This window comes from Haemorhous mexicanus, chromosome Z, assembly GCF_027477595.1.
Source record: "Haemorhous mexicanus isolate bHaeMex1 chromosome Z, bHaeMex1.pri, whole genome shotgun sequence".
Taxonomy (NCBI): Eukaryota; Metazoa; Chordata; class Aves; order Passeriformes; family Fringillidae; genus Haemorhous; species Haemorhous mexicanus.
This window is the reverse complement of record NC_082381.1, coordinates 70,941,822-70,968,105: the sequence shown is the minus strand read 5'-3', so window position 1 is coordinate 70,968,105 and position 26,284 is coordinate 70,941,822. Positions and strand designations below refer to the sequence as shown.

Genomic DNA, 26,284 nt, shown 5'->3' with positions numbered 1-26,284 from the left:
ACGGAGCATTCAGATCTCTGGGCAGCCTGTTCCAGGGCCTCAGCACCCTCAGAATTTCTTCCTAATGTCTACTGTAAATCTGCCCTTTTTCAGCTTAAAACCATTTCCCCTTGTCCTGTCATGACAAACTCTCGTAAAGAGTCCCTCTTCAGCTTTCCTGTAAGCCCCTTTATATACTTGGAGGCTTTTACTTATATAAGATCACTTCTCTGAACAGAGCAAAGCAAGTCTATCAGCCTGTCCTCCCAGGAGAAGGGCTCCATTCCTCTCTGATCATCCCTGATCATGGCTTTCTCTGGACTGGCTCAAGCAGGTACAAGTCTTTCCTGGGCTGGGGGGCCCAGATCAAGGTGCAGTACTGCAGGTGAGGGCTCCTGCAATGACTTCAGCAAGGCCTTCGACACTGTCTCTCACAATATCATCGTAAGCAAACTCTGGAACTGTGGACTGGATGAGTGGACAGCATTGTAGAATAAAACTGGCAAGCTCAATCCTTGAGTCACAGATAGTTCCTTTGTTTTGGAAACAAAATATTTGTATTTCACTGCTTGTGTTAAGAGAATTACCGCCAGTTTGAAATGAAACACCAGAAAACATGATTCATAGTGAGAGAAGCCTCTCTTTTGGTTGAAGTACAGAACACCAAGCATGAGAGAACTGTTCAACAAACCCTATTATTCCAGGCTGGTCCTAGTCATGAGACAGAGATGACACTAGTAGGAAATTAATATCCTTTTGAAGACTTCTAACAGAAGTAAGTTTTCATCTCTCCTTATTCACACTGACTGTAGTTAAAACTGATATTTACATCCTATAGTCTAAAGAAAGTGTGAAAGGTGTTGTCTAAAAATTCTATTGTTACTTGAATAGTTCCCACGTCCTAATTTGTCTGCAAGGGGAACACTTGGCACACTGTAGCTTAGCTGTCTGATAATGAACATGGTATTGTATATCATTGATATTCATTGGCTTCTTTTAACACAGTTTCCAATACAGATTCATGTGGATATACTGAATAGAAAAGACTTTGTTTTGATCACAACTGCTACATATTTACATTGAAAAATCACCATATATTTTAAGGCTACCTTGGTGGCTGTTGCTTCTAAGAATTTGAACAGATTCTTAGATTCCCGTGCTGCTTCACTTCTCAATGTCATAGTTTCTTACTTTTTTGCTAAGGTATGCTGCCACAAATTTATGCCTCATGGTGAATTCTAAAAATAGCAAAGGAGAGAATTTTGCTCTTGATTTTTTAGTTTATGGCTTTACCAGTTTCCTTTTCATGTTTCCTTTGTTGGTACTCCCATATCTTCTGAAGTAGCTCCCTTCTGTGTTCATCCCTTTCCTCAGAGTCTTCCCAGAGACATGTCTTTCAGGAAGTTTAGCAACATAAAATGTCCATCTTAAGTGTCTGTTTTCTGGTTTATCATCAATATAGCTTAATGACACTGTGGCCTCCAGTCACCTAGATTGCTACCTTGCCAGTAAATTCTTGCTGAGATTGCAAGCTGGGCCATCTGGATGACATGGTGAGGCTCTACCCGAGCTGGTGTATTTTTATGGATACTCCATGACACAAATTCGGCGAACAACAAAACCAGGAGGATCTCTCAGCAGGAAGGATCTCTATAAGCTACATTTTGAATGTTCCACACAAGAATTCAAAAAACTTAATAGCATCTGAAAGGGCTTTCAATTATTCTGTGAATTATAGCAGAAGTGTTTTTAATCTTCCTTCTTAACATACTGCTGTTAAGACATTTTACTAGGATTCTATATGCCCCAAGAACAAACCTATGCATATTTCTGCACCAATGCCATGAAATTTGTTGCCATGGAAATATCAAAACCAGCTTATAACTAAGAATGAGCAAACCCTTTCATGCAAAATAGTATCCAGCCTCAATTTCCATTCAATAGTCAAAATGAATTGTAGCCATTTTCATGCTTTATAGTGGCTTAATATCTTTGTTATATATATTAAAATCTTTCAACCACTTTTATCCAGTGCACACAGGCTTCAGATTATCCAGTTCGATGCATAATTTAGGCACAGAATTTCCAGCAGCATCTCTGAGAAATCAGACTAAATTAAATGAGACTAAATTATCCTTACTATTCTTTGCCTTTTCTTGCTGCCTTTGAATTTATTGGCAAAGAATTTTCTACATTAATTGGAGAGCTGACTGGAGTACCTTCTTTCTAAACTTTAAAATTTCAGATGATTTATGGCTGACATGTAGAGTTCACTCTGAGGATTAACTGAATAGAAACCTTCAGATCAGGGAGCATTTAAAAAGAGCAATAGCATCTTCCAACAGAGAGCATCTTGGGTCCTACTGTCTGAACAGCTTCTCCTGCTGGAGAAAAGAAGGTGACCTTAGGCAAATAGCTGTGGGAGAGCATGTAAGGTAGTGTTAACTGGCCAACACATCTTCTCTTCTGGATATCATTTTCTTTTACTGTCATGAATTTCACTATGTTTTCTAAAGTCAGTCCCTTGGAGTTAAAGAAAGAGCCCTGTATTTTAGTTTCTCTGTCTCCAGTTAACATATTTCTGGATTACTCTGCTATGAAACAAATCACAAAATCAAAACCGGATATAATATTCACAACTGGAATTGTTTATAGAGAGCAATCTGAAACCAATGCCATAATTACTTCTTCAAGAAATATATTAACAACGATCATTAATATAATTGGTCTACATATATAGATATATCTCCTTTCTATTATTTAATTAGCATGATGCCTTTCATTATATGGTATAGATTTAAACACATAACCTTCTGTCCCCTGATGAGCCCTACACACAAATATTTATATTGTATGAGCTCCTAGGAGAATAAAACTGTACAGAACTGCCAAGGCCAGGTCCTTTTAAGGTGAGAGGTTGGCTGAAAAAAACCATTAATTTTAACACATTCCAGAGCCTAAAGGCAGAAACTATTGAACATTGAAAAGCTACACTGCTCCTCAAAATTGCTGATCTACCATTTTTTTCTTAGAGATACAAATATATAATTCAATTAAAAATATGAGGTATTTTGAAAATTATGGAAAATTGCATTTCTGGTTGTGGTTTAAATGATAATTTGTCTGTTTAGTAAGTGTCTGTATACTTTGATCAAGAAGAAAAGCAAATTCTCATTCAATATGACAGAGGACAATAGAGAAAGAAACACATGGAAAATTCCTTGGTGTAAGTTGTGAATTAGCATGATGTAAAAAATATGGGGTCCAATAAAGTGTATTTCCATAAAGACATCCAAGACGAAGTTGACATCAAAATAACCAAAAGTTTTGTGAGATAAAATTTTCCAAAATATTAATGTCATTTACACTGCTAGCCTTGTTTTTAAGTCAATGTTTCCTTAGAAATAATGCTATCTTTCAAAAAAAAAAAAAAATTTCTCATACAAATGCTATAAAAATAGGATTTACAATTCTAAATCAGAAAATTCAGTTTTGAACATTTCTCCTCATAGAATCAGCACTTTTAAAGTGAAGACTTCTGTGTTTCCATAGCTACAGAACTCTATGTCCCAAAAAAAAAAAAGATTGATGGATTCCTCGTATCCATTTTTACTACTAGATTTCCTTACAGGAAGTTACTAATTAAATTATTCATTATACGGTCACACACTGGTATATAAGGAAAAGAAACTGGGAAAAAACTTAAATTAAAACTGGAATAATAAAATAGAAATCAGAAGTTAACAGGACTGAAGACTAGAAGTCACCAATTTGAGTCACTAAGGGACTCAAAAACTCAAAACCTCTTTAATAAAACAAATATAAGGACATGAAGCAATGCATATTTACTATTATAAAATGCATTTTTCAGTTAGATACTTTTTATAAATAAATTATTCTTACCTGTTATAGTTGCTTTGTTAATAGATGGTTGGCTACACATTGGTGATCTTCTATTAAAAAGGAAATGAAAAAAGGTTTTAGCCTGAAAAATTCACTGATGACTGAATTCTAGAACAATACAACAGAAAATACATTACCTGGAAATTTATTTGGGAACTCCAGGACAGGAATATTTTAGGAACTTACAGGTTTATTAAAAGCCTGCTTAATCACATCTAGAGCAAATACATAGTTTGAAGTGTGACTTATAAAAGTATACAAAGACATTCTTTTCTTTGAAATGTGAATTACTTCTAGGTTTCAAGATGCATGCTTTGGGCGAGGGAAATGACTTCACTACATTTGCCAGTGTAACTAACATTAGTGTTAACTGTGATGCTTTAACATGACTGGAGAGAGATCCTATTTATGCTGTCTAAGGTGTCACTACCTTGAATGAGTGAGGTAGAGTTCTAGGTTCAGATCATGCAATCAGATCTCAGTGAGTGCAGCTGTCTGCTCACTCTGTTTCATTTGCCATACTCAGACTGTGCCTGACTGCTCATCTTTGAATGATCTTAGACATATGACTACTTTATCTAAAATCACATAAGGTGAAAAAACCTACTCCAAGTTTATGCAAGGACAACAGTTGCAAGATCTATTAGAAGGCAAGGGGGCTATTGTCTCAGCCACCAACTATAACATCTTTAGGGATTAATAAACTTATTCCTCATCATTGATTTATGCAGGTTTGGTGGAACAGACTGAAATCTGTAACTCATATTTGTCTTAACTTACAGTTAAAAAGTATCACTGCAAAAAAGTTCAGTGGCCAGAAAATGACACTCACTTGCTGGGTGCCCGATCTTGTAAATTGGTTAATGCAGCAAAGTTATTCCGGACAGTACGCAGGCTGGCCAGAACCTGGAACAAAAAAAGGGGTTTCAGAATCAATTTCTGCATAAGTGAGACTGATCAATCTCTGCTCCACTGTGCTGAAAGAAAATGGAAAGCACATTGCAAAACCACTGTAAAAGGTTTCCTGGGCAGGTTAGTCTGGGACCTTTGGCTGTTATTTAACAATAATATGTCTGTAATACAAAGGCAGTAGTTTGCCTCTATTTTTTTGTTCCCCTCACAAACAAATCATTTTCTGTCTGAAGTCAGGCTGACTTGCAGGGGAGGAAAATTTTTTCACATAATTCTACTTATTTATTTAAAATAAGAAAAGCATTTGAGTCTGGAAGATAATAGCCCATTATACCCTAGTACTTCATGCATAAGAAATAATTACAAAGCCTTAATTTGCAGTTCAGTCCCTGTAAACTCCAAAGGACAAAGGGAATTGTCTAGACTACCAGAAAAAGTAAAAGAGTAGAAGTATTTCCTCTAAGTGGCACAGTTGTTTTACGGACTCGGTGCTGCAGGCCAGAGAAAGAGGGAGTTATCCCCTGAGAATGCAGGAGAAGTCTGCAGGCTCTTAAAATCTTTATCCATTGGGGAAGACAACATAGGTGAACTGCTTCCTTTCTGGACTTAATTTCATGTAAGGTAGTAAACAGTGAAAGTAGTGTAGCATCTTCATGTTATAAGTGGCATTGGCACTCTCTTCTGAAGGCAACTGGGTAATACACAACAGATTTTGTGCCATGTGAGGGTAAAGAGATGAACCTCTCTGTCAGGGGAGAGGTTGTTCAGCTGATGTCAGGGAGGAACCATGAGTTTATTGGAGCTAGGCTGGAAATGGGAGGAGGCAGCAACACTAATCACTGGTAAGTCTTTGCAGAAGGTGACCTTTTTTTTTTCTCAGCCCAAACTAGGCTGGGTGCCTGGTGAACTCATCTGAAGAATAACAAAAGCAGCAATGGGAAGCTGGGTTTCAGAGATCTGAGTTGAGAAGTGCACAACCCTCTTTTCACAGCACCTTAAATGTATACTGGAGGTAGGAAGTGAGTAGGACACCAAAGAAAAATAAAGAATAAATTAATGAAAGTTTGTAACAAAAAGTAAAGAACTAGCAAGGGCTGGCAGTGGTCAAGCTATTGTAGGTAATTTCCAAAGTTAAGATAGTAAAAAAATACCTTTGACTAACTTAGTAGTAGTAATCTTGTTATGTTTTTCTTTCCAAAAATCAGGAAGCACACTGACTTATTTTCAATTCAGTATGGATTAAAACCAATTTTATATGTCATCACATTTGCATATTCAGGGTACAGTGGAGATTTCAGAGTATTTTATAAAAGGCCCTTGCTTAATATTTCCTCTGCTAGTAAAAGATAATGGTTTTATTCATAATAAGGACTTGATTGAGTCTTATAGACACTGAATCTCTTTGCAATATAATGAAATATATAATAAAGTATTTAATTAATATTGTTTTAACAGCTTATTATTTGACCAAAGCAACTTGCATAGTGTGGCTGAAGCTGCCACATGTGCTTATATGTGGCATATATATTATGTATATGACATATGATTTATATAATGTTATATATAAAATATGTTATATATAATATATATTATATTCTTTTAATATAATATTTCACACTGCTGTGTGACTCAACCTTTCTCTTTCCATACATCTTCAATCACATATGAATTAATAATCACAGTAATTTGATTTTAAATCCTATCTGTTTTGGAGTAAAACCCATCATCATGGGTTCAAGGAAAAGCAATGTTAATTTTTCATACTTTGTAAGGAAGCTCTCTTGTGAAAAACTGTGGCTTTTTAGTTTGGATTATAAAGAATTTTGAACCGGTATTTTATAAAACAGAATCTGAATAGAAAAAACAAACCTGGTTTTATAAAGGAACATAAGGGTTCTGGGTAAAATTTATCTCATGTCTAAAAATCTCATTGTAATTAATTCATCAAAGATGCTCAAGTGGAGAAATTTTAATTAGAAAAATAACAGAATAACAGGAATCAGAGACTTGTCTTAATCATGATGGCCTGCTACAGTATTTGGAAGAGATCAAGGGTGTTTTTCATTCTGTTGCACTTCAACTTTTCAGATAATCAAAAAGTGTTAAGAAAAAGAGGTATAGTTAACAGAGTGGGAGGTTTATGACTTTCTGTTGAAACATTTTTCTTGTTTCAGGCAAACATATATAACATCAACAACAGAAAACAACTGGTTTGGCCATTTTGTCTTTGAATTACAAGGCCATGTGAGAAATATGACAAAGCTGTTCCTACCTGAGCAAATGGTGTCACAATCAAGTCATCTCCATGTCTGAAAAAAAATAAACAGAGTTGTGACTTAGAAAAATTTTCTGCTTTAACAGAAAGAAAATCAGGTTTTACAATGCTGTACAGGTGACTCCGGTTTTATTCTTCTGCAATTACACTTTATCATTGCTCCACACACACTCTGAAAAGCAAGCATCAACTCAGTTATTGCCCAACTGCCTGGCAAGTCTGTGGGAATGTTGACAGACCAGCCACTTTCTGTGCTGTGGGTATGGCAGGTGCCTGACCCTCCGGGATTAATCCACAGATATGTCATCCCAAAGGATAGAGGTGAATGTCCCAAAAGTGACTCCATGGAGGGCTGTCACCAGGCTTGTGAGGAGAGAACAGGTGGATGGCTGGGAAGCATATCACAAATTAATAAAAACCTACTAAAACTTCCAAACTGAAGGAGACACGTGCAGTTATGGGACCTGTGACCAAGGGTGTGCTGTCACTGTGACACCCTCACCGCCATGGGGGGGGTGCATGGAAAAGGTGCCAGGATGACACACCATAGGACAGAAGGCAGAAAGAGAAAATAGGGTTCCTATTCTTCAGCATGAAAAACTGCTACTTGAAATGCTTATCAAAAACTTCAGTCACAAGGAGACAGAAGGGCACAAAAGTAGCATCTGCAGCACTGAGGATATAGAGTCAAAACATAGGGTCATGGAATATTTGGCATTTTCAGTTATCCTATCCACTATATGCCAGCTATCAAGGTGAAAAGAAATTTTCCAGAGACAAAAATACAATATGTTTTTAATTTTCTTGTATTTCCCTGTAATGAATTTATTGTGAGTTACAAGTTGCAACTTCTAACAGAAACTAACATTGATTTGGTACAATTTTAACACTATTCAAGTTTAAGCATAAAATATGAGTTTTGAACATTAGATTTCAAGTCCATGAAAATCTGATTAGAAAAAGGCTGATAAATGGAGAAATGTGACTTTTGTTAGACTTGCTACAACATTATTCTTATAATTTATATACTGTTCACAAGACAGCAATAGTTTGCAGATACTGCAAGAACCTAATTAAAAAGCAGTATGTGCAATCTGTATCGCTGTACAATCAGCCTGTAAGGATGAAACAAAACTCCCCAATATTAAGATCATCAGAATGTTAATAACTCTGTAACCATTTTTATTATCATCTTTTTTAGTCCTTTTGTAATAGAAGAATGGATTTTTAGACACCCAGTGGAAGAAATTTGCATTTTGTACACAGTCTTTGCTGGAGTGGTTGGAATAGGGTGTTGCTTCACGTGAAACCACAGGCCCAGACTGGACAGAAAGCATATAAGCCTGACTCTTAGAACAAACCAAAAGAAATGTGTAATGTGTCCTCCATAGCAGGAACTCAGAGGCTTTAATTGCTCAGGGAAGCCAAATCCAATCGGGTATAATAGACTACATGAATCAGCCCAGAGCATTAACAGGAGAGTTAATGACCACCTGGGTTTAGTACCTCTTTATGTTTTCATTGAGTCAGGAAAACATCAGCAAATGCCCTACACTATAATTTTAGATAAGGGTTGCTTAATGAATTACATAAAGGCTTTAGCAGAAGATAAGCCAAGTGCCTTTTTTCTTTTTATTTTTATCCTGTTCTCCACTGAAAGAGAGTGTGACTATGTTACTTCACTTCCAGGAAAATTATGCTCTTTGTCTTTGAGTTCTGTGAAATGTCATTATCTGATATGTGACAGATGACTTAAATTTTTCTCAGTAGTCCTTTAATTTCTTATCTTTTATAAAGGATATTTTTATTATTTGCATACAGCTACTCCATTTTTTGCTTCTTTTTTGACATTTAAAAGGGGCCCATCTCAAAACATAAAGCTTTTTAGTCTAATCTATACATTTGGAAATTATGAAAGGGCAGAACTATGAAGATGAAAGTGTTTACAGGTAGCAGCAGCACTGGACAAAGAACAAAAATATTGAATTGTTTCTACCTGTAAATTAGACAGTGGAGACATGGAAATATTTCTTTATAGCATCCAACAGTGGCAAACACTCTGAATGCCCAATGTATTGCAGAAATGCACAAAATATTCACCAGTGCCTCAAAGTACTAGACAACTCCTGAAACACAGGCACTAACAATTAATTTCTGATTGGCAAAACACATGAAAACAAGATTGTCCTCCTCAAAATCTCCTGTGGGATTTTTTATTGTAGATTGTACTCCCTCCCCTTCCCATTTAGCCCCTGTTTGCTGCTATGTGGATGCTGAGGCACATATAAAAAGCAACAGCTACATGTTCTTGGCTTTCTATCTTGGAGAATCTTTTATTCTTTTATGTAAAATAACATGATCCCACTTTTCTCATTTTCAAATTTAATTCTACTTGAGTGGTTTCTGGACTGTATTTCACTGAAGAACACTGATATCATACTATAGCTTGTTATTCTTCAGAAGAGGCTTGATTTAGTAGTAATTTAATGTACTGAAATCAAGCCAGGACTTGATTTTCACTTTTCAAATCTCCCTTGTGTCAAGAGCAACAAATCCAGATACTATCATTATTTTGGTGAACCTAATACTGAATGTACAGATATCCACAGCTTTCTTAAAATAGTTTAGCATTCACCAGACCACTTGAACTGCAATGCAATCATAAAAGGTGGTGAGAAATCTTTGATATACATTGGGTCAGAAAATCTGGACAAAGTGAGATGGCTCAAAAATAGAGCAGACATGTCCAAACAAGCAGCGGTAGTTATAATACAGAAGAGCAAGAACCTGTGATTCAAAATGTCATTGATACACAGTGTATTGCAGTGTAATAAACACTAGAATGTAACAGTGTCCTCCTCTCTAGATGACATGGAAGCTGATGGGTGTTTCGGTCTGGATTCCAGATAGGATAGTGCCACTCATCTGTGTACAGAAGCAAGAGGGAGCGTAAATACTGCAATATGCCACAAGCTTCTAAATAAAGACAAAGGTATTTGGGGCCTTTAAAGCAAGAAGAAATTGTTCACATCACTGTTAGACTCTCTTAACTAGAATGCCCAGCATACTTGCTCACATCTCAATTATTCAAAGGAAATACAGGTTTGAAAACAGAATATTTTTCACAGAGCTCCAAAATTTAAAATTATCAGTTCTACATCATTGCTAAAGAACATTGTTAAAAATGCACTGGCCCACATGAGATTAATGACTCTTACATAAAACACAAGCAAAATTCTCTTTAGCAGACCGAAGGTTATGTACCACATTGCAAGCTATTAGCCGCCATAAAGTGGTGAAGCCTAAACCTCTGCAAATTTCTGACTTTTTCTTCATAACATTTCCTATATGACACTTGAACTCACACCATATAACCTATGCTGATCCCCACCCTGAGGAGGAGATGAAAGTTCTGTGTTAAGTCAGAAGCTAGTTGAACATGTTCAGTACGAAAGTTCTGCTTCCTTTTCTCAGGATTTGCATCAATTTGTCTCTTCTATCCCAATCACAGAACAGTAATTAACTTTTCCCCTAATAATAAGGAACTTAGAGATGCATGGACAGACAGAGAAGCAGGAAGGAAGATTAACACAAGGATAAGACAGGGTGACTGCATAACCCTTACTTCATAATTAAACTGTCATAATTTATTATAACATCTAATAAGTAACTAGAGAAATATTCTGCAGACCTATCAGGATGCACTTAAAAAGAGTGGGTGTTTTTTATAGTGGTTAGAAAAATCTCAAAATATCCATTAAGGAGAAGGAAATCCCAGGCTTTAGAGATCATGAGGAGAGTGAGGGACTTGCCCCTGTGGAGCTTCACAGGGAAAGTCCTCAAAGTCTGTCTTTCTAAAGGCCATAGTAACACAGATTAAGGTTTTCTATGTCTTTCTAGACTTTTACATGAATACCAGCTGAGTGATCTTTAGGACATGCATTGAAGTTATGAGACATAAACAGGATAAATAGGAGCTCTGCCTTATTTGAATAGAGGGGAAAAAATACAACACATATTTACACCGGTTTGACACAAATGTACCAGCTTAATGTATGACCTTATCGGTTTGCAACACTCCTCCCCTTGAATCAAAACTGTACTATATTCTCAGGAGAAATATTGGCTGAGGATGCCTGTCAGGCCTTAAATCCAATGGCATAGTCTGTGTTGGATTCTCTGGCTACAAACTTTGGATATAAACCATTTGAAAGAATAAAGCTACCAACTGAATTAAAAAGCCTAAAAGGACAGTGGCTGTACAGAATCCCTGAATGAAGCTCCACATCAAGAGCTTTCATTGCACTGCTCTCATCTGCTTTCATCACATATGAATTGACTCCATTTTAAAAGAACTGTAAAAGAAAGAAGATTGACACTAAGGTAGTCTTCTGTTTGGGTAAGAAAATATACGGCAGCTGACTTTTGCAGGGTAAACATCTAGACTGGGATTAAACATTGCACCCACTCATTTCTGCATACAAGGCTGTGTACTTACTGCCCAATAGCATGTCTCAGCTTAGATGAGACATTTGTGTTTTGTTTGTGGGAACACAATTATACCAAATACAAAACTACAAATGAAAGACGGAGCATAAGATGGAGTACCCTATCTGCCAGGATTTTCTTTTCTGTCCCAATAACATTGCATACTTGAAGCTAAATATACACCCATAAAACATATTGACTAAGTATGCTGCAGTATTCACATTGCTGAGGTTCACATTTTAGCAGCAATGAAAAATGATTCTAGATTGCACCTTGATATAGCAATGGTAATGGTACTAGCTATCAGAAGCTGTGCTTTGAGGAAAGTGAGCAGCAGTGGCTGCCTGCTCCATGCAGCTTGATATTTATCATCATCATCATCTGCATTTGAAAAATACAAATGGGTCGGTTCGCAAAATCTATTTTGTGAAGTCAGAAATCATAGTATTCCAAGTCAGCTTATTCTGCAGGAATAGTGCTTAAGTCATGTCATCTCAATTTTTAAGACTTTGAGAAAAAATTTTCTAGCCCCGAGATAGCTTAGGCTTTGCTTGAAAAGCTGAGACTAAATGAGAAGCAGTTCTTCAGGTTTTGCCCACATTCCAAAATGGGGTTACACTTTTTCTTAGATAGCCAGTGGGTATTTGGTCATCTGCATGTCTTTGAAAGGGTAAGCACAATCTGAGGGATGATTAAGCATCTCAGGCAGGGGATACAGTCTATGACATTGTGGGCAGGCTGGGACTTAGGGCTGAGAGAGCAAGCAATTGAAATTGGTATCAGAGCCATGAGCTTTAGAAGACGGGGTTGTTTTTCCCAGAGCATTTTAATTCTGTGAATATGTACGTAAGAGGATTGGTAAAAAGAGCTACTTGAAACCAGAGAAATTAGACCCTGAATGAAGCAGACTCTCATCAACTATTGTCTGAGTGCTTCAGAACACCACAATTTTCTGTAACACTGTGCAGTTATGTCCTCCTGATACATCTGTCTAATTCAGCAACACAGCTAGCCCTAATTAGTGAAAAAGTATTGCTGTAATATTGGGAGTTCAGCACAGTTAATTTAATCGAGCTTAACCAGATGAAGGAGGATTGGCCCAAAAAAGCCACAGCACCTGAGAAGTCCATTATCCCAGCCAAAAGGATGTTGTTATAGTAATTCTCCTTGGACTGTCTAACTAAGCAAGTGAGATTCAGAAAGACAGACTAAAGGGAGAAAAAATTTCTCCCGCATAAATGTCACTAGTAAAAACTTCAGATATAAGTCTTTCCAAAGACCCCAAATGACTTCATAGGGAGCAGAAATCAAGCAACTCCACTATCATGTTCATTAAGAAAACAATTCTTGTCTGCCTTACAAAGATCAAAACACCTCAAAAAAAATTGAATTATTACATTTGGCTAATACACATATGTTATATACTAAAGTACCTGGAGTTTTCTGGATATAACTTGTATTTTATATAAGAAAATACTTTAATTTTTCATGTTGCCTTTTTAGTATCTTAGGTCCTGAAGATCCACTTGATCAGGCTTGAAAGAAGCGTTTGACTTCTTGAAATCTACCCTGTTGCAGTCATCAGTGCTAAGTCACCCAAAAAGCAATCTTAATTTAGGCTAAACCACATTAGCACCTAAAGTGAGAAGCTCCCTCAAGACTTGGAAGGACAAAAGGACCACATGTCTTACAGACTAACTGGAAAGGAACAGTGTTAGCAATTTTTAATCAGTATTTTGAGGTTTAATCCAGGCGCTATCAGGTACATACTATCTGGCTATGTGTATACCTCACTGTGCATTAACAGCTCTCTTTCATTTTATAGTGCCTCTACTTTTGACCAGATTTAAAAAAAAAAAAAAAAATTGCTGGGTGACAAGGGCTATTGTAGATCTCAGAGACAGTGATCTCATCTACGACCCATCAAATCCAGAAGCTTCATTTAGAATTGCTGAATGAGCTAGAATGAGAATTGGCTGACTATCTCAAAAACCAGGAATTATTACTATGTTTATTATTATGTTTTTTCCCCATCCAATATAATGCTCTGTAGGAACCCTACCATGCTTCTTACATCTACCAAGAAAAGTCTCCTAACACCTTTGGAAGAATTTGAGGACCACCAGGATCTCTTATATCAGTCACAGCTACTTTTATCAGAAGCTTAAACCTTTTCAAAGACATTGTACTCACACATCTGACTTGTGTAATCTACCTGAGGTAATCATGTATGTCGTGCTGTAGTGGACCATCACAGTAGGGATCTGGCCTGATGTGCAGCATAAAAAACCACAGATAACTCAAGAAATAATTTGTATCACATTGCCCTAGTCATCCACTAAGCTTCAATGCTTTAGGTCTGTCATTATATAGCAGACCATTTAGATTACAGGAGAATGGTGGGTTACAAAGTGAGCAACTGACCTCTATTAAATCTGAAAGAATTACTCAGTCCTGAAGGGAAACAGAGCATGGCCACAGCTGCAGGTGCTTTTCTCTCTGAAATCAGAAGGTAGTCCTCCTGGGGGTCACTGAGGCAATGGCAAGGGAAAAGAAGCTACAGCAGTGTGGAGCTTTGTTTCGTGTGTTGAAGGAGAGGCTAGATGAAGCCAGAGAGAGTACTTTGAATGAGAAAAATGCTGGACTCAATCAGAGGCATCCAGGCCAACTCAGCAGTGCCACTATTGGACTGTTCATACAACCAAACTCATCATTCAGCTATATCAAGGCTGGAAAACAAACAGGCATCAGAGACTACAGTGTAGTTCTGTTTTCTTCTCAGGTTTGAGAAAATTAATGACTGGGTTTGCATACATGACTGGAAGCATTCAAGTTACTGCCACTTAAGGAGTTATTATTAGTGAGTTTTGATTGCATTAGCTGACATACATAAACTTTCACCTTGTTGCAAATTAAAATATAATATGTATATTGTATCTGTAACTGCTTTTAATCATCAGGTATTTGGTTGCTTGCTTGTCCCTGTCCCACATGCTTAAGTGTTTAAAACTGATATGGGTGTGTTACTTCTGAAGAATAAGACTACGTGACTTTCCATGTGAGCCTCCTACTGATGCAGGCTGAAAGATTCCCTCCTCAAAAGAGAGATAGCAGAGCTGCTGAGAACCAGGCACTCATGCAATGCAACCCAGCCTGAGAGAGCTTGCTACCAACCAGCCACAGTGAGTTTCAAGGTTTATAAAAAAATGGTGCCTAAACTAAGTTCAAAGGTCCCTAAATGTATATAAGAAGAAACAAGATGAATTCAAGAAAAACAAAGAAAAAGAAAACAAGAAAAACAAGGAAAAACCATCAGATTTTCAGACTGTACACTTTCAGGGATTGAGCTCTAAAACTAACTGAGCATAAGGGCCATTAAAAGAATTCAGAACATTCAGTTTGTGCCCTTAAGGGTAGAATGACAGCTAATGTTCTTCTGGGTTTTGAAATAAATTTGACCTATGCACATAGATTATCACTGAGCCAGAAAAACAGTCCAAAAGAGATCTCTGCAAAACATTCAAAAATGTTTTACAAAGCTGCCTCTCTTCACACAGCTCCTATCCTTCAGTATTGCAGGCACACAAAATGCACAAGTCCACCTTCCTCTCCACTGCTGATCAGTGGTGCAAGCCCAGGGAGTAGTGGTGTTGTGTTGTACCTGACATCCCAGCTAAGACTTGGTTATGGTACCATACTTTTAAGAACATGCCAACTGTAACTGAAAAGATGCAGAAATTCAGTCTGTTTTGGTTGTAACTTCACTAATTACTTATTTTCCTTCCAACATCCATTGTTTCCAGAGGAAGGAAGAATAAACCTAAAACATTTAAAGTGTTCAAAGGGGAAGTGATGTGTTTAACAACTGAGAGCTGTTTGGAAAATTGTAAGATTTTAGAAATCGCACGCAAAACCAATCATGACTCTGTATTGATTGAAAGTAAATAAAATATATTTGCATTTCATCAACAAAAATTCTCCCCTGAATAAAAAGAAGATAAAATCTTCTCCATGAAAAAATGCTTTGCTTTTGTTTTCAAACATAACTATTTATCTGATCAACATATAAAGTATACATAAATTTATTATTCAACTTTAAGCAAGTTGCATTCTAAGTTGGTTTTCTGTTTTAAATTCCACCTGTAAAATGCGTCAAACCACCAGAAAGGACAGAGTAATTTTTTTTTATTATTTTTTCTTTATAGCTCAAAAAAGTATTGTAAGTGACTTGCAAATTACTTAGATTAATTTAAGCTGCAACTTTATTTAAGGGCCTTAAAAAAAAAAAAAAAAGAGAAACACAATGAAGCAAAATATTTGTCTGTTTTTGTCTGTTTTTCCTAAAGTGATGTAAATACATTTATTTACATGAACAAATAAATGTCTCAAGCAATTGAATTTTTTTTAAATTAAAGACTGTTTCTAAACAGAGTCACACATAGAAAATGGTTCTTTTTTAGAGTAGGCTGGACTTTGAAGTTTAACTGCTCATTTTCAGATGGTAATAACCATGAAATAAAAAAACCCAGAGATTCCTAGAAAATAATATGATTGAAAGGAATTTCAGCTGCAAATATCTGGAGAATAGATAATTTCTAATTTTTAAACTGAAGTGCAGTTACTCTTCTCACTAAACACATGTCTTGTCTGCTGTCCTAGAATCTTGGCTAGCACCTTTCATGAAGAAGGTATGTTTTTTTCTCCATAACTTAAGATTCATAATCACAATATTTGATTAATAAAGCCAGGCCTTACTGGCTCAGAAAAAACAAAGAAAAAGCTTGCCTTAGAGGACAAGAAAATATATCCTCTGTAACTGTAGCTGTAGGGAAAATATCCTGGATAAAACTTCATCCTCTTGATATTTCTTTTATCACAGACAGCAGCAGAGGGATGCTGCTGTCTTCAGAAGTTACTGACAGAGTAGCAGTAGGTTGTCCAGGTCAGGGAATGGTGTATGGTGGCCATTTAGCAGATTGCCAGACCAGTGACCCTGCAGCTCCCCACAGTTCCTTGGGTGGGATCTACTCCTTTAATGCATGCAAGGAAGTTTTAATAGAAATCAGAAAAGTTTGTGTAATATTACTAGTTGGAGCCTATAGTGATAAGCTGATGAAGAAAACAATGCTGACCTTCTCTAAAGACAGCTGTAAAATTCCCCCAGCTGTTGCTTTTTTATGAGTGAGGTTCAGCTGGCCAAGTCCTGAGGAAACCAGGATGTCCATGCTGTGCAGGGCTGTTTCCTGAGAGCTTGTGGAAATGGGAGAAGAACAGGCTTAAATGATGGGTCAGAAGAAGTCTTCTTACACTCAGAAAAACAGTGGAGCTTGGACAGCCTTGTCTACTGAGAATGTCTTGGTCCTCTGGTCAAGACTGTTATCCTCTCGTCTGCTTTTTCAGAATCTCAAGGAGATTATACATGTTTTTGCCCTTCAGAGTGGCATAAAACATGGGCTGTGATGCAGCACTGGACAGCTTATTGGCTTTTTATTTTCTAGGAACCTATTTTTTTAACCTGATTAGAGACCTGGGTTCTGCTAAAACAGAAATTCTCTACTAATTTGATCTATTCCTCCATTAACCAGGGCAGTGATCCCTTAACAAGAAAAAGTATAAAAAGTGTTATCACTTCAACCTTTTCCTGTATTTGCAAGTTCTGGACAGCCACAGCAGTCCAAACAAGTCAGCATTAAGCAATCAGACCACCTCAGCAAGACATCCACACAGCTCTCTGCTTCACTAATGTCTTCAATTATAGGCCTGACAATTTTTCCAATAATGATTTTGCACATCTTTCATCTAGATACTATTTCCTTTCTCGTCTGTGTTGGTGTTTGGAATTTTGGGTTTTGGGTATTTTTGTTTTCCATTCTTTATTTTCCTTCCCTTTAAACTTGTTTTCTGTCTTTCACCACAGACCCTGAAGTATAATTCCTCATATAGTCTCAAATTACCCCTCATTGCCTCATTCAGTTACTTTTTCTCTTGCGCATCCTTTTCTCTGCTGGAAATCCCACAGAGACGCTTCACAACACACCTGTGCTCATCTGCCTCGGACCTTGTATCTTCCTGTCTAAACTATTCACCTCTCCAGTTCACATAGTTTAGCAGCTTTTCCTGATCTCTGTATATAATCTCCATGTTCTGTTTTTATTATTCTCAAAGACCATGTTATTTCTTCCAAGGGATAACTAAAACAATGTTACTGACCCCCATTCCAATTTATGTGCTTTTCTTTTCTTACACTCAGGTGCTTTTTCTGCTGAACTGTGCCCACAATTGTCCCACTGACCTTCTCTCATCAAAGCAGCCTTGTATTCATACTGTCTTTTTATTCTTTTCCATAACTAATTCATGAAAGTATACTTTACATTTTCTGATTTTAAAAAACTTTCCACCTATCCCTTCTCTGCCCTTGTTTCTTTACTTTCCATCTCAACTCCCTGAATGAAATGCCATTTGCTTTCTCTGTGAGGTTTACTATTTTGAGCATAGTGACTTGCATTGTATCTTTTCCTGAGGATAGTGTCTGACTGCATTAGTCCCTTGGTTATCATCTTATACTTTGCCTTTATAGGTTGTTTGTAGCAGAGCCCAGTTTTTCATTTTGGCTTTGCAAACAACTGAGCTCAGCTTGTTCTTTTCCTTGGTTGGAGCTGCATACATAACAAATAATGACACGATGAATTTAGCACTTTAGCACTGCCATCCACTGGCTGTCTTAACATGACATTCCACATCTGACTAAAATTTTGAAGCATTGCTACTGACTAGAAAGTATTATTCTAAGTTCAATATTTCAGAGTAATGGAAATGCCAGAGTTCTTTATGTTCTACCTCTTTAAAATGCAAGACATATGCCTTTTGCATTGTCTTTTTCTTTACAAAGTGAAATATTGAGGCTGGTTGAAGAATCAGGGGATCTAGACTAAGCTGCTGTGTGCAATTAATTGACTTACATTACCTGAATGATGTGTATATTTTGCAATATATATTGCTCATGTTTAAACAACAAACAACACTTAAGCATGTATATGGATGCAAAAGGGAAATAGGATAATTTGAAACTAACCTAAAATTTGTGTACTTCCCCTGTCAATACTTTCATCTTCCACTTCATTTAGCAAGTTCTTGTATTAGAATGTTTTCCTTATATTAATAATATTCAATGGGTTTTCTTTCAATAAGCACATTCAGTTTATGTTTGAAAACATACATAAGGACTTTTGTGACTTTGACTTTTTATTCCATGCTATTTTTTCATTTTAAACTTTTTCTTCTTTTGTTCCATGTCCTTCTTTCACTTAATTTCTGTGGTACAGCTAAGCTTATAATAATTAGACTTATTGATAAATTAATATTATTCCACAGTGAGAACAACTTGCCTTTTACATTTCCTAATGTGCTCCCCTCCAAAACAGTGGCAGGAATATTTACCTTCTTAGTACAAAGGTTCATCTGTGACAAGAGACTTTGAAAATCTATCAAGATGTGAGGTCAAATAAATTTTATATGTAAATGTGTTTCCAGAAAAATTTGAAAAGAAAATAGAGAGGGAAAAAAGGGAGAAAATGTGTGCTGTTTCAGTAATTATATTGTTTATCCAATTTACTGCCATGTGCTGAAATATTACCCAAAATTCTAGGAAATTAAGTGGATTATGAGTTCAAGGATGGAGCACTAATTGAATCTTTCATTGAAATGACTCATCTAAGCAATGCAGTCAGCTGGATTGTCCTCCTGAATGTAAAAATCTTTACAAATGTTATCCTGGTACAGGTGCCATAATAAAAGCTTGAATCTTCTCTCTTCATAAAAAAGGATATCTTTCAGAGGAAGATTTGCTGGAAGGGTGTTATTATTCCCAAGAAAAATGCATTTTTTTTATAACAAAGCAAGATGAATTTTTTTTGTTCTAACTCATTTTGTCTCAACAAAAACTGGTCACATTTGGCACAAAGCTTACTGAGTATTTCGATCCACTGATCTTAACTGAGTCATAGACCTTACACTAACCCTCTCTCAAGGCAGGAAATGTTCTTACCTTGAAACTCTACAAAGAAAAAGAGCTATAATTAAACAAAACAACAGTTCTAAAAAATATATAAGTTGAAAAAAAAAAGGAGTGTTCATTTATGACTTTAAGTTAAATATCAGCTCTAATTTCACTCATTTTTATGAAATCTCTTATTCTTTTTTTGTGCCTACTCTTATTTTTCAAAGGTAATATCTATAGGTCCTTGCCTCACTAAAAACCAGCATTCACTGGGGTATTCTGACAAGCCTGATCCTTTATTTTAGATATCTATTTGAACCATAAACACCAATTTGGCCATGCAAATTTGAGACATTTAGGCAAAGAAAACCCAACCAAGCAAAAAAGAGTTAATAATTTCTCCTACTTAGAAGTGACTAGAAGATGGAACATTTAAATATTTTTGGCATCTTACTAATAAACAGAGATTTGCATTACTTCCACAACACATGGAACCTGGGGTCCACATGTACTTTAAAAGCATGACTTAATAGCAGAAAATACACGCTTTGCAGAATAGTGACAAAGGACAGAATAAGCTTAAAAAGGTCTTTTGTTAGAATTTTGTAATTTAGTTAAGAAGGTATTTGAAATAATTTTTTCTATCTCAAATATATTATTTTCTTCCAGCTGGTAAATCTTTTGTCTAAAAATTTAAAAGAACCCAGTTGGCAATAAATGTAATCTATTTCTTAAAATCATGAAGAAGCAGAAATTGAATTTGTATTGTTTCTCTTGAAAATAACTTAAGAGACAGAAAATAGCTCTCCTTACCATTTTAGTACACCAGTATTGACTATCATTACTATTCTGTCAGAGCTAATAGAGTGCATAAGCATGTCAAGTACACCCTCATGACATCCTTTAAAAAGCTGCAGGAACAAGTATAATCTTCATTAAAGAAATAAACAAACAATTTTCCATTACTTCACTGGCATAAGTGATTACAGCCTGACTTGAAAAAAAAATTTCTTGTGGCTGCAAAAATCTTGATATTGGACAAATTATAGACTAGAAGTATTTCATAAGGTACTTACATGTCACTGGCAATGGAGGAATTCCTGGACATGGACTTTGGGGACAGATCATAATCACTGTCTGACCGGTAAAGGAAAGACTCCCTACGTTGGCTGTGGACAAAATTTGCCTGAAGAATTAGCCCTGACCCAGGGCTTGTCATGGGGTCCAAGGGACTTCGTCCTGATGATGTACCATTGTCTACATCGAAACTGCAAAAAAAGAGAAATTTTTTTAATGTTATTGGCCTAAGAATTTTAAAATATAATAAACACTCTCCTGAAAAATTATCATACCTAATTGCTTCTTGATAGTAATGGAGAAACAGAGACCTGGTCATGTCCACTGCTACAAAAAAACCACCAGCCACAGAAGAGAGATACTTTAAAATTACTGATAAACAAGAAATCCCCCAAGGCTGAAGTAAAAGAAAATTGGCAGAGAAAAGTCCCATGCTATTAGAAACACAGGAAGCTTTCTACTTCTCTGCATGTAGAGTGCATCCATGAGCTCTATACCAGCAGAAACATGATATTTCACTATTTATTTCTTCAGGTCCCAGCTCTCTCCTGAGCTGGACACCAATTATCCTGTCTCCCACTGCTAAGGCAGCTGGGGGATTTTTCCTTATTAAGTATCCAATCCTAATATTTTGTTACTACAAAAATATTTCAAGTACATACTTTATCTTGTCCCAGTAAAAAAAGTGCTGCATTAGGGCATAGGCATGTGCTTGAGCACATGTGCCTGCATTAGGTTTGCTGTTTTACAAACAGATGGAAGCAGTGAGTCCTTTGTTAATTGCCAAGCAGAAGAACTTCTGTAGCCATTTGTGTCTGAACCTCACAGTCTAGATTCAGCAGTTTTGGTTGCTGTGTTTTGTATGAAGAGTGGTAAAGAGGCTTATCATTCCTAGAGAAAATTTTTGTCTAGAGAGGCTGAAGGACGAGGGAAAAGAAAGAAAGAGAAGGAGAAAGTAGATGCTGCTTTTCATAGATGGTAATGTTTCTACCAAGGGCTTTGAAAATCAGTGCAAAGACCTTGAACAGGGGTCTGCAAACAATTAAACGCTGGTACAGGGGGAGTGGTGCTGAGAGGATGTGTTCATGGCAATCTGTGTTGCTTGACAGCCCAACAGCTCCACCTGGTACTGTATGGAGGTTTTTTGCAGCATGCGGCTTCGTGTTTGGTTGTCTTGTGGTGTGCAATCTGAGAGGTTACAAATGTGTGGATTAGCAAGACTAGATCTCTAGGCTTGTTTGCCATAGTAATGGGGACAAAAATAACACTGCTAAAGCGTTTAAGAATGAGGGATGAACAGAGGATCTTTGGCATAATTTTTTAAACATAGATAAGCATTAGCAGCATATTATGCATTTTTGCTGGACCCATATGAAGTATTCTTTTGAAAATGGTGTTTATTTGAAGGACAGCCACAGGTTTCCAGTTACAGCTAAGGACAGCAGAAAAGATGCAGTGCAAGTCAGCTGTTGATTAGACTTCAGGCTAAAACAAGTGTCACAGCTAGTACATGCTACTCTGTACCAGCTTGTTTTATCTCCCATTGACCTGAGGTTTCAATGAGGTTGCCACTTCAATACTTTGCTGAAGTGACAGGATTTCCATGACCTTTTCTTCCCTTCTTAAATTATGTAATCAAAGAAACATGTATTGCTTATTTTGACACAGATGCACACTGCCTGGCAGAGGATAGATTTCTGTTTCATTATTTATTTCATTTTTTTATTTTTACTTTGAGCATATTTCTAGAACTTACTGCCTTACTGCCACATTCAGACTATATTATTTTCTTTGTATTCACCATTTACAATTTGAATGTAGAAAAGCAAATGCAGTTGGTTTGTTTGCTTCTCTTAAAAAAAAAAATGCAGAAAATACTATTTAAAAAATTCAGGAGAGCACAGTAATTTAATTCTCTTTTTACTGTAGTTTTCAGAACAATTACCTGTCAGTAAATCCAAACACATACACTTCTTCCCAGGACTGATTTGATTTGAGTATGCCTGTGTCTTTAAATGTCCTATTGCTTCATGAACCTCAAACTAAGAAACTTTAAGCCATGAGACAACAAATAAGAGTTCTGGCACCAGCCGTCTAGGTGATCTTGGACTAAGTGCTGAGTTACTCTTTGCTTTTCATTTCCCCTGTTTGCTGCATCTTTATGATGACTGTGAAATCTGCACACAGAGTATTTGAGAATGTATTGGAAAGAGCAAGATACCATGAATGCTACAGTAAAATGTCCTTTGCAGCTTGTAGTGTCATTGGTTCATAACCACATTACCATTGTTACTAGCATGACTATAATTACTTGTTATCAATCAATGTCTTTTTAGCTTGAATTCCTAAATATTGCAGGAGTGCAAAATAATCACAATGGTAATGAAGGTTTTAGCTCATTATATCCAAATTTCCTAACATTAATATTTTGTTTCCTGAATAACTTTAATGCCTTTTAAACAGCTTCAAGAAAACACAAACTTCTAATCAATACGTAGTCTGCATATTTTGTTTTCTATTGAGGGCAGAGTGGAGATAATTCCTGCAATTTCAGGTAAAACCGAAGACTGTTCTCAGTAAAACTAATTTCTTCAATGATAGCATCATTTCAAATATATATGAGTTTTCCTGGGAACTTTAAAACAAAAGTTAAAAGCTGGATATAAATAAATGAAGATTAATGTAAGTCCCACTTAGAGTATGAAAATTTTGAAAAAAGAGCTAATGCTAAATTGCTTTCTTTAACAGTGGACTTATATATTCAACTGAATCAGAAGTATTCAGTTGTATAAAACAAATATGGTTTTATTTGCAGAGTTTTTTATTTTCTTCATCCCCTTTTTGTGGACATTACACGAATATTATATTACCAACAATTTCCTCCAGTCAGAAACAAAGGCAGGCCTCTACAAATTATTTCACTCTCAGATTGTAACATATTCAATTTTTAAAATTTAGAAGTCTGTTAGGTAGAACTGCAGTTTCACCTGGGAGACGTCCTTTGGTTTGCATCACCAGGTAAAGACAAACTTGCATAAGACGCTGCTGTTGCAACAGAAATTTTATCCTGCTGTACTGCGTGGGGACCACTAGATGGGTGTAAAAAGCAAAAAACAGGATCCGAATAGATCAGTTGGATTTGCCTCGTGCTGTTCCAAGAAAATATGCATCAAGAAAAATAGTGTTCAGCTCTACAGTAAAAAGAAAGTGTGAATAGAGACCTTTTTTTCAGAAAGCTATGTTCATATTAAAAATTTTCTGAAATGTTTTAGCAGGTAAGTGTCTTATTTAGATCTTTCTGAGACATTTGCCAACACTTTCTGATACAAAAGCTTGTAGAATTCTAAATCAAAATAAGAGTTATTACAATGAAAATCATAGAAATTGTTTCTTTGTCTGAATCACATCTCTTATTTTAAGAAACTCTACTTCTAACTACACTGTATCAAAAGAAGAGAGAATCAGAATGGGGAATTGAGCACTTCAATACCAGTTATTTGCTCTTTGTTGTTGCATACACTGAAAAAAATCTAAACTTCAAGACACAAAATAGGACAGGCTCTTTAACTTGCCTGAACGGAAATTGCTAAAAGTCAGCTGTGCTTGCTTCATATTTATCTTTTCACTCTTAGCAAGTTTTAAGCCACAGCAAGAGTATGCTGTGAATTACAAAGAACAGAGAAACAGAATATTTTCATGGAAGTTGTTACTAAAGAGCACAGGAACTCTTTTCCTTTCATTTCACAGGTAGTAAAGACAGAATTCTACACCATTGCTCTGCAGCCAGCTCTGGGCACTTTGCATAATGCATGCAAACTGAAACTGCCTTTGGTGACAGGCATTTGGCACAGACATCCCAGAATTTTATGTGTTCAAAGAGCTTTGCTGCAACTCCAGAGATGCCAAAGCCCTGAAAAGTCAGTGATAATTCAGCAACTTTTGTGTCTGCATTTTGACAAAATGTTTTAAGGCATTAGTGGATAGTTTTTATCTTTAGAGCCTGCCTTATTCAGTGTTCAGTGCGGACAAACTTGACATGAGATGAAATTCAGAATTTTTTTCCTTGTTTGGCTGTTCATCTTGTTTGCTCTTCTTGCCCACTTTCTGTCATCCATGCTCTGTACTAAGCTGGGGACAAAACGGAGTGATTTTTAAACATGGCTGATCTTCCTTGTTCTCCTAACACAAAAAGTACAAATAAACCCACCAGCAAACTTTAGGAAGATTGGAAGATGGTTAGATATTTTCTTCAGACAATACTGAGACTCTGTGGCAAGAACAAGAGGGGTTCTGGATCCTGATTCTGAATCTTAGCAGCACTTCTTTGTTGTTTATGACTGCACAGCTTCTTTGCATATTGCAAGAAACTGTGGACTTCTTTTTGAGTCCCTAGAAATGGGTTTCCTACTCTGCCATGCTGCTAAAAGAAAAAATGTGGAGGTCTGTATGTAAAATATGGATTTTAGTTACATAAGGAAAATGGCATCATAATCACTATACCCAGGAGTTCGTAATTAAGGCTGAACAGAAAATCTAAGTGTTGGTTTTCCTTAGTACTGAGAATTTAGCACTAACTCTGCAGCATTCTTTTTTTTTTGGGGCGGAGGGGTATTTTCTTTAGGTTTTGTGTGGTTTTAATTTTTAGAGAAGTATGCAATAGTAACAGAGAGAAGGAAATAAATTTCACCCTAAAATGAAGAACTTACTAGACTTTTTAAGAATGCAAATTGTACTCCTGTTATTCCCCTTTAAGTGTCTTCCCACTTTCATCTTGGAAACTACAGGGAGGGAGAGCCAAATTAATTGAACCTCTTGGGGACATCTTATCTTTTAAGGCCATCTTTAGCATTACAGAGGGACAGGCAAGTTCTGGAGGAGCACTTTTTTTCCCCCATCAAAGGAATCCATTGTCCTAGTGTCAAGCAATCTCTCCAGCCATCTGTGCTATGACCTACATACACTTCTCAATGTCCTCACTTCCAAGAATTTGTGTCCTGTTTTTTCACCTGGTAGCACAATCCAAATATTACACAAAATATGTGCATTTGGTGTAGCAGCTGTAATTCACTGAAATTATCAGAGAAGACCTGCCCTGCAGCAACTCCCTTTGAGCAGGATCTAAATTAGAGCAAAAGCAAGGTAATAAAAATACAATGTTCCAAGGAAAGGGTAAACTATTTAGTTTGTGCCCCAGGACAGGAGCCAATCTCTGAGGAAGGTGGTCTTAGCAACTGGAGAAAGGGAAGGATTGGATGTGGCTTTCAACAGCAGAATCTGAAATTATTTCTTGGATTGCTTCAGATTTAAATAAGCAGTGGGTCACCACAGCTGATGGAATGCACCATGAATATGGAGGATTGTAGAGAAAGGCTGGAGTGTGCCTGTATCTAAGATTCCTTGGTAGGTCTTTGTGATTTCATTTGGGCCTTTTATTGCTTATTAATTAACTAAGCATTAAATTGTTACTACAGCTAAGGTGTCCCTTTTTTTTTTTGTCAGGCACAGTTACCCCAAAATGAAAGATGAAGCTTTAGAATTCTCTTTATCATAAAGAAATAAGTTGTCACTAGTCTGCTCCTGCCACAGGATCCCAGAAGATTTTAGGTATTGAATAGGCCAACCTGCAGCATCAGAAAAAAACCAAATAAAAACCA

General features: G+C 36.5%; 1 protein-coding gene across 10 annotated transcripts in view; it reads right to left on the bottom strand.

Moving 5' to 3' along the window:
• Window positions 1-26,284, bottom strand: part of PDE4D (phosphodiesterase 4D) — a 533,887-nt gene that overhangs the window by 79,736 nt on the left and 427,867 nt on the right. For 8 of the 10 annotated variants that reach the window (XM_059836735.1, XM_059836734.1, XM_059836725.1 and 5 more), the window contains 4 exons: window positions 20,630-20,821; window positions 7,067-7,103; window positions 4,715-4,788; window positions 3,883-3,932 (listed from right to left, as the gene is read on the bottom strand). In XM_059836735.1, coding sequence (XP_059692718.1) covers window positions 3,883-3,932; window positions 4,715-4,788; window positions 7,067-7,103; window positions 20,630-20,821 — 353 coding nt within the window. Of the gene's footprint in view, window positions 1-1,313; window positions 2,364-3,882; window positions 3,933-4,714; window positions 4,792-7,066; window positions 7,104-20,629; window positions 20,822-26,284 lie in introns of those variants that run through there. The other 2 variants (XM_059836733.1, XM_059836732.1) reach the window with 2 other exon arrangements.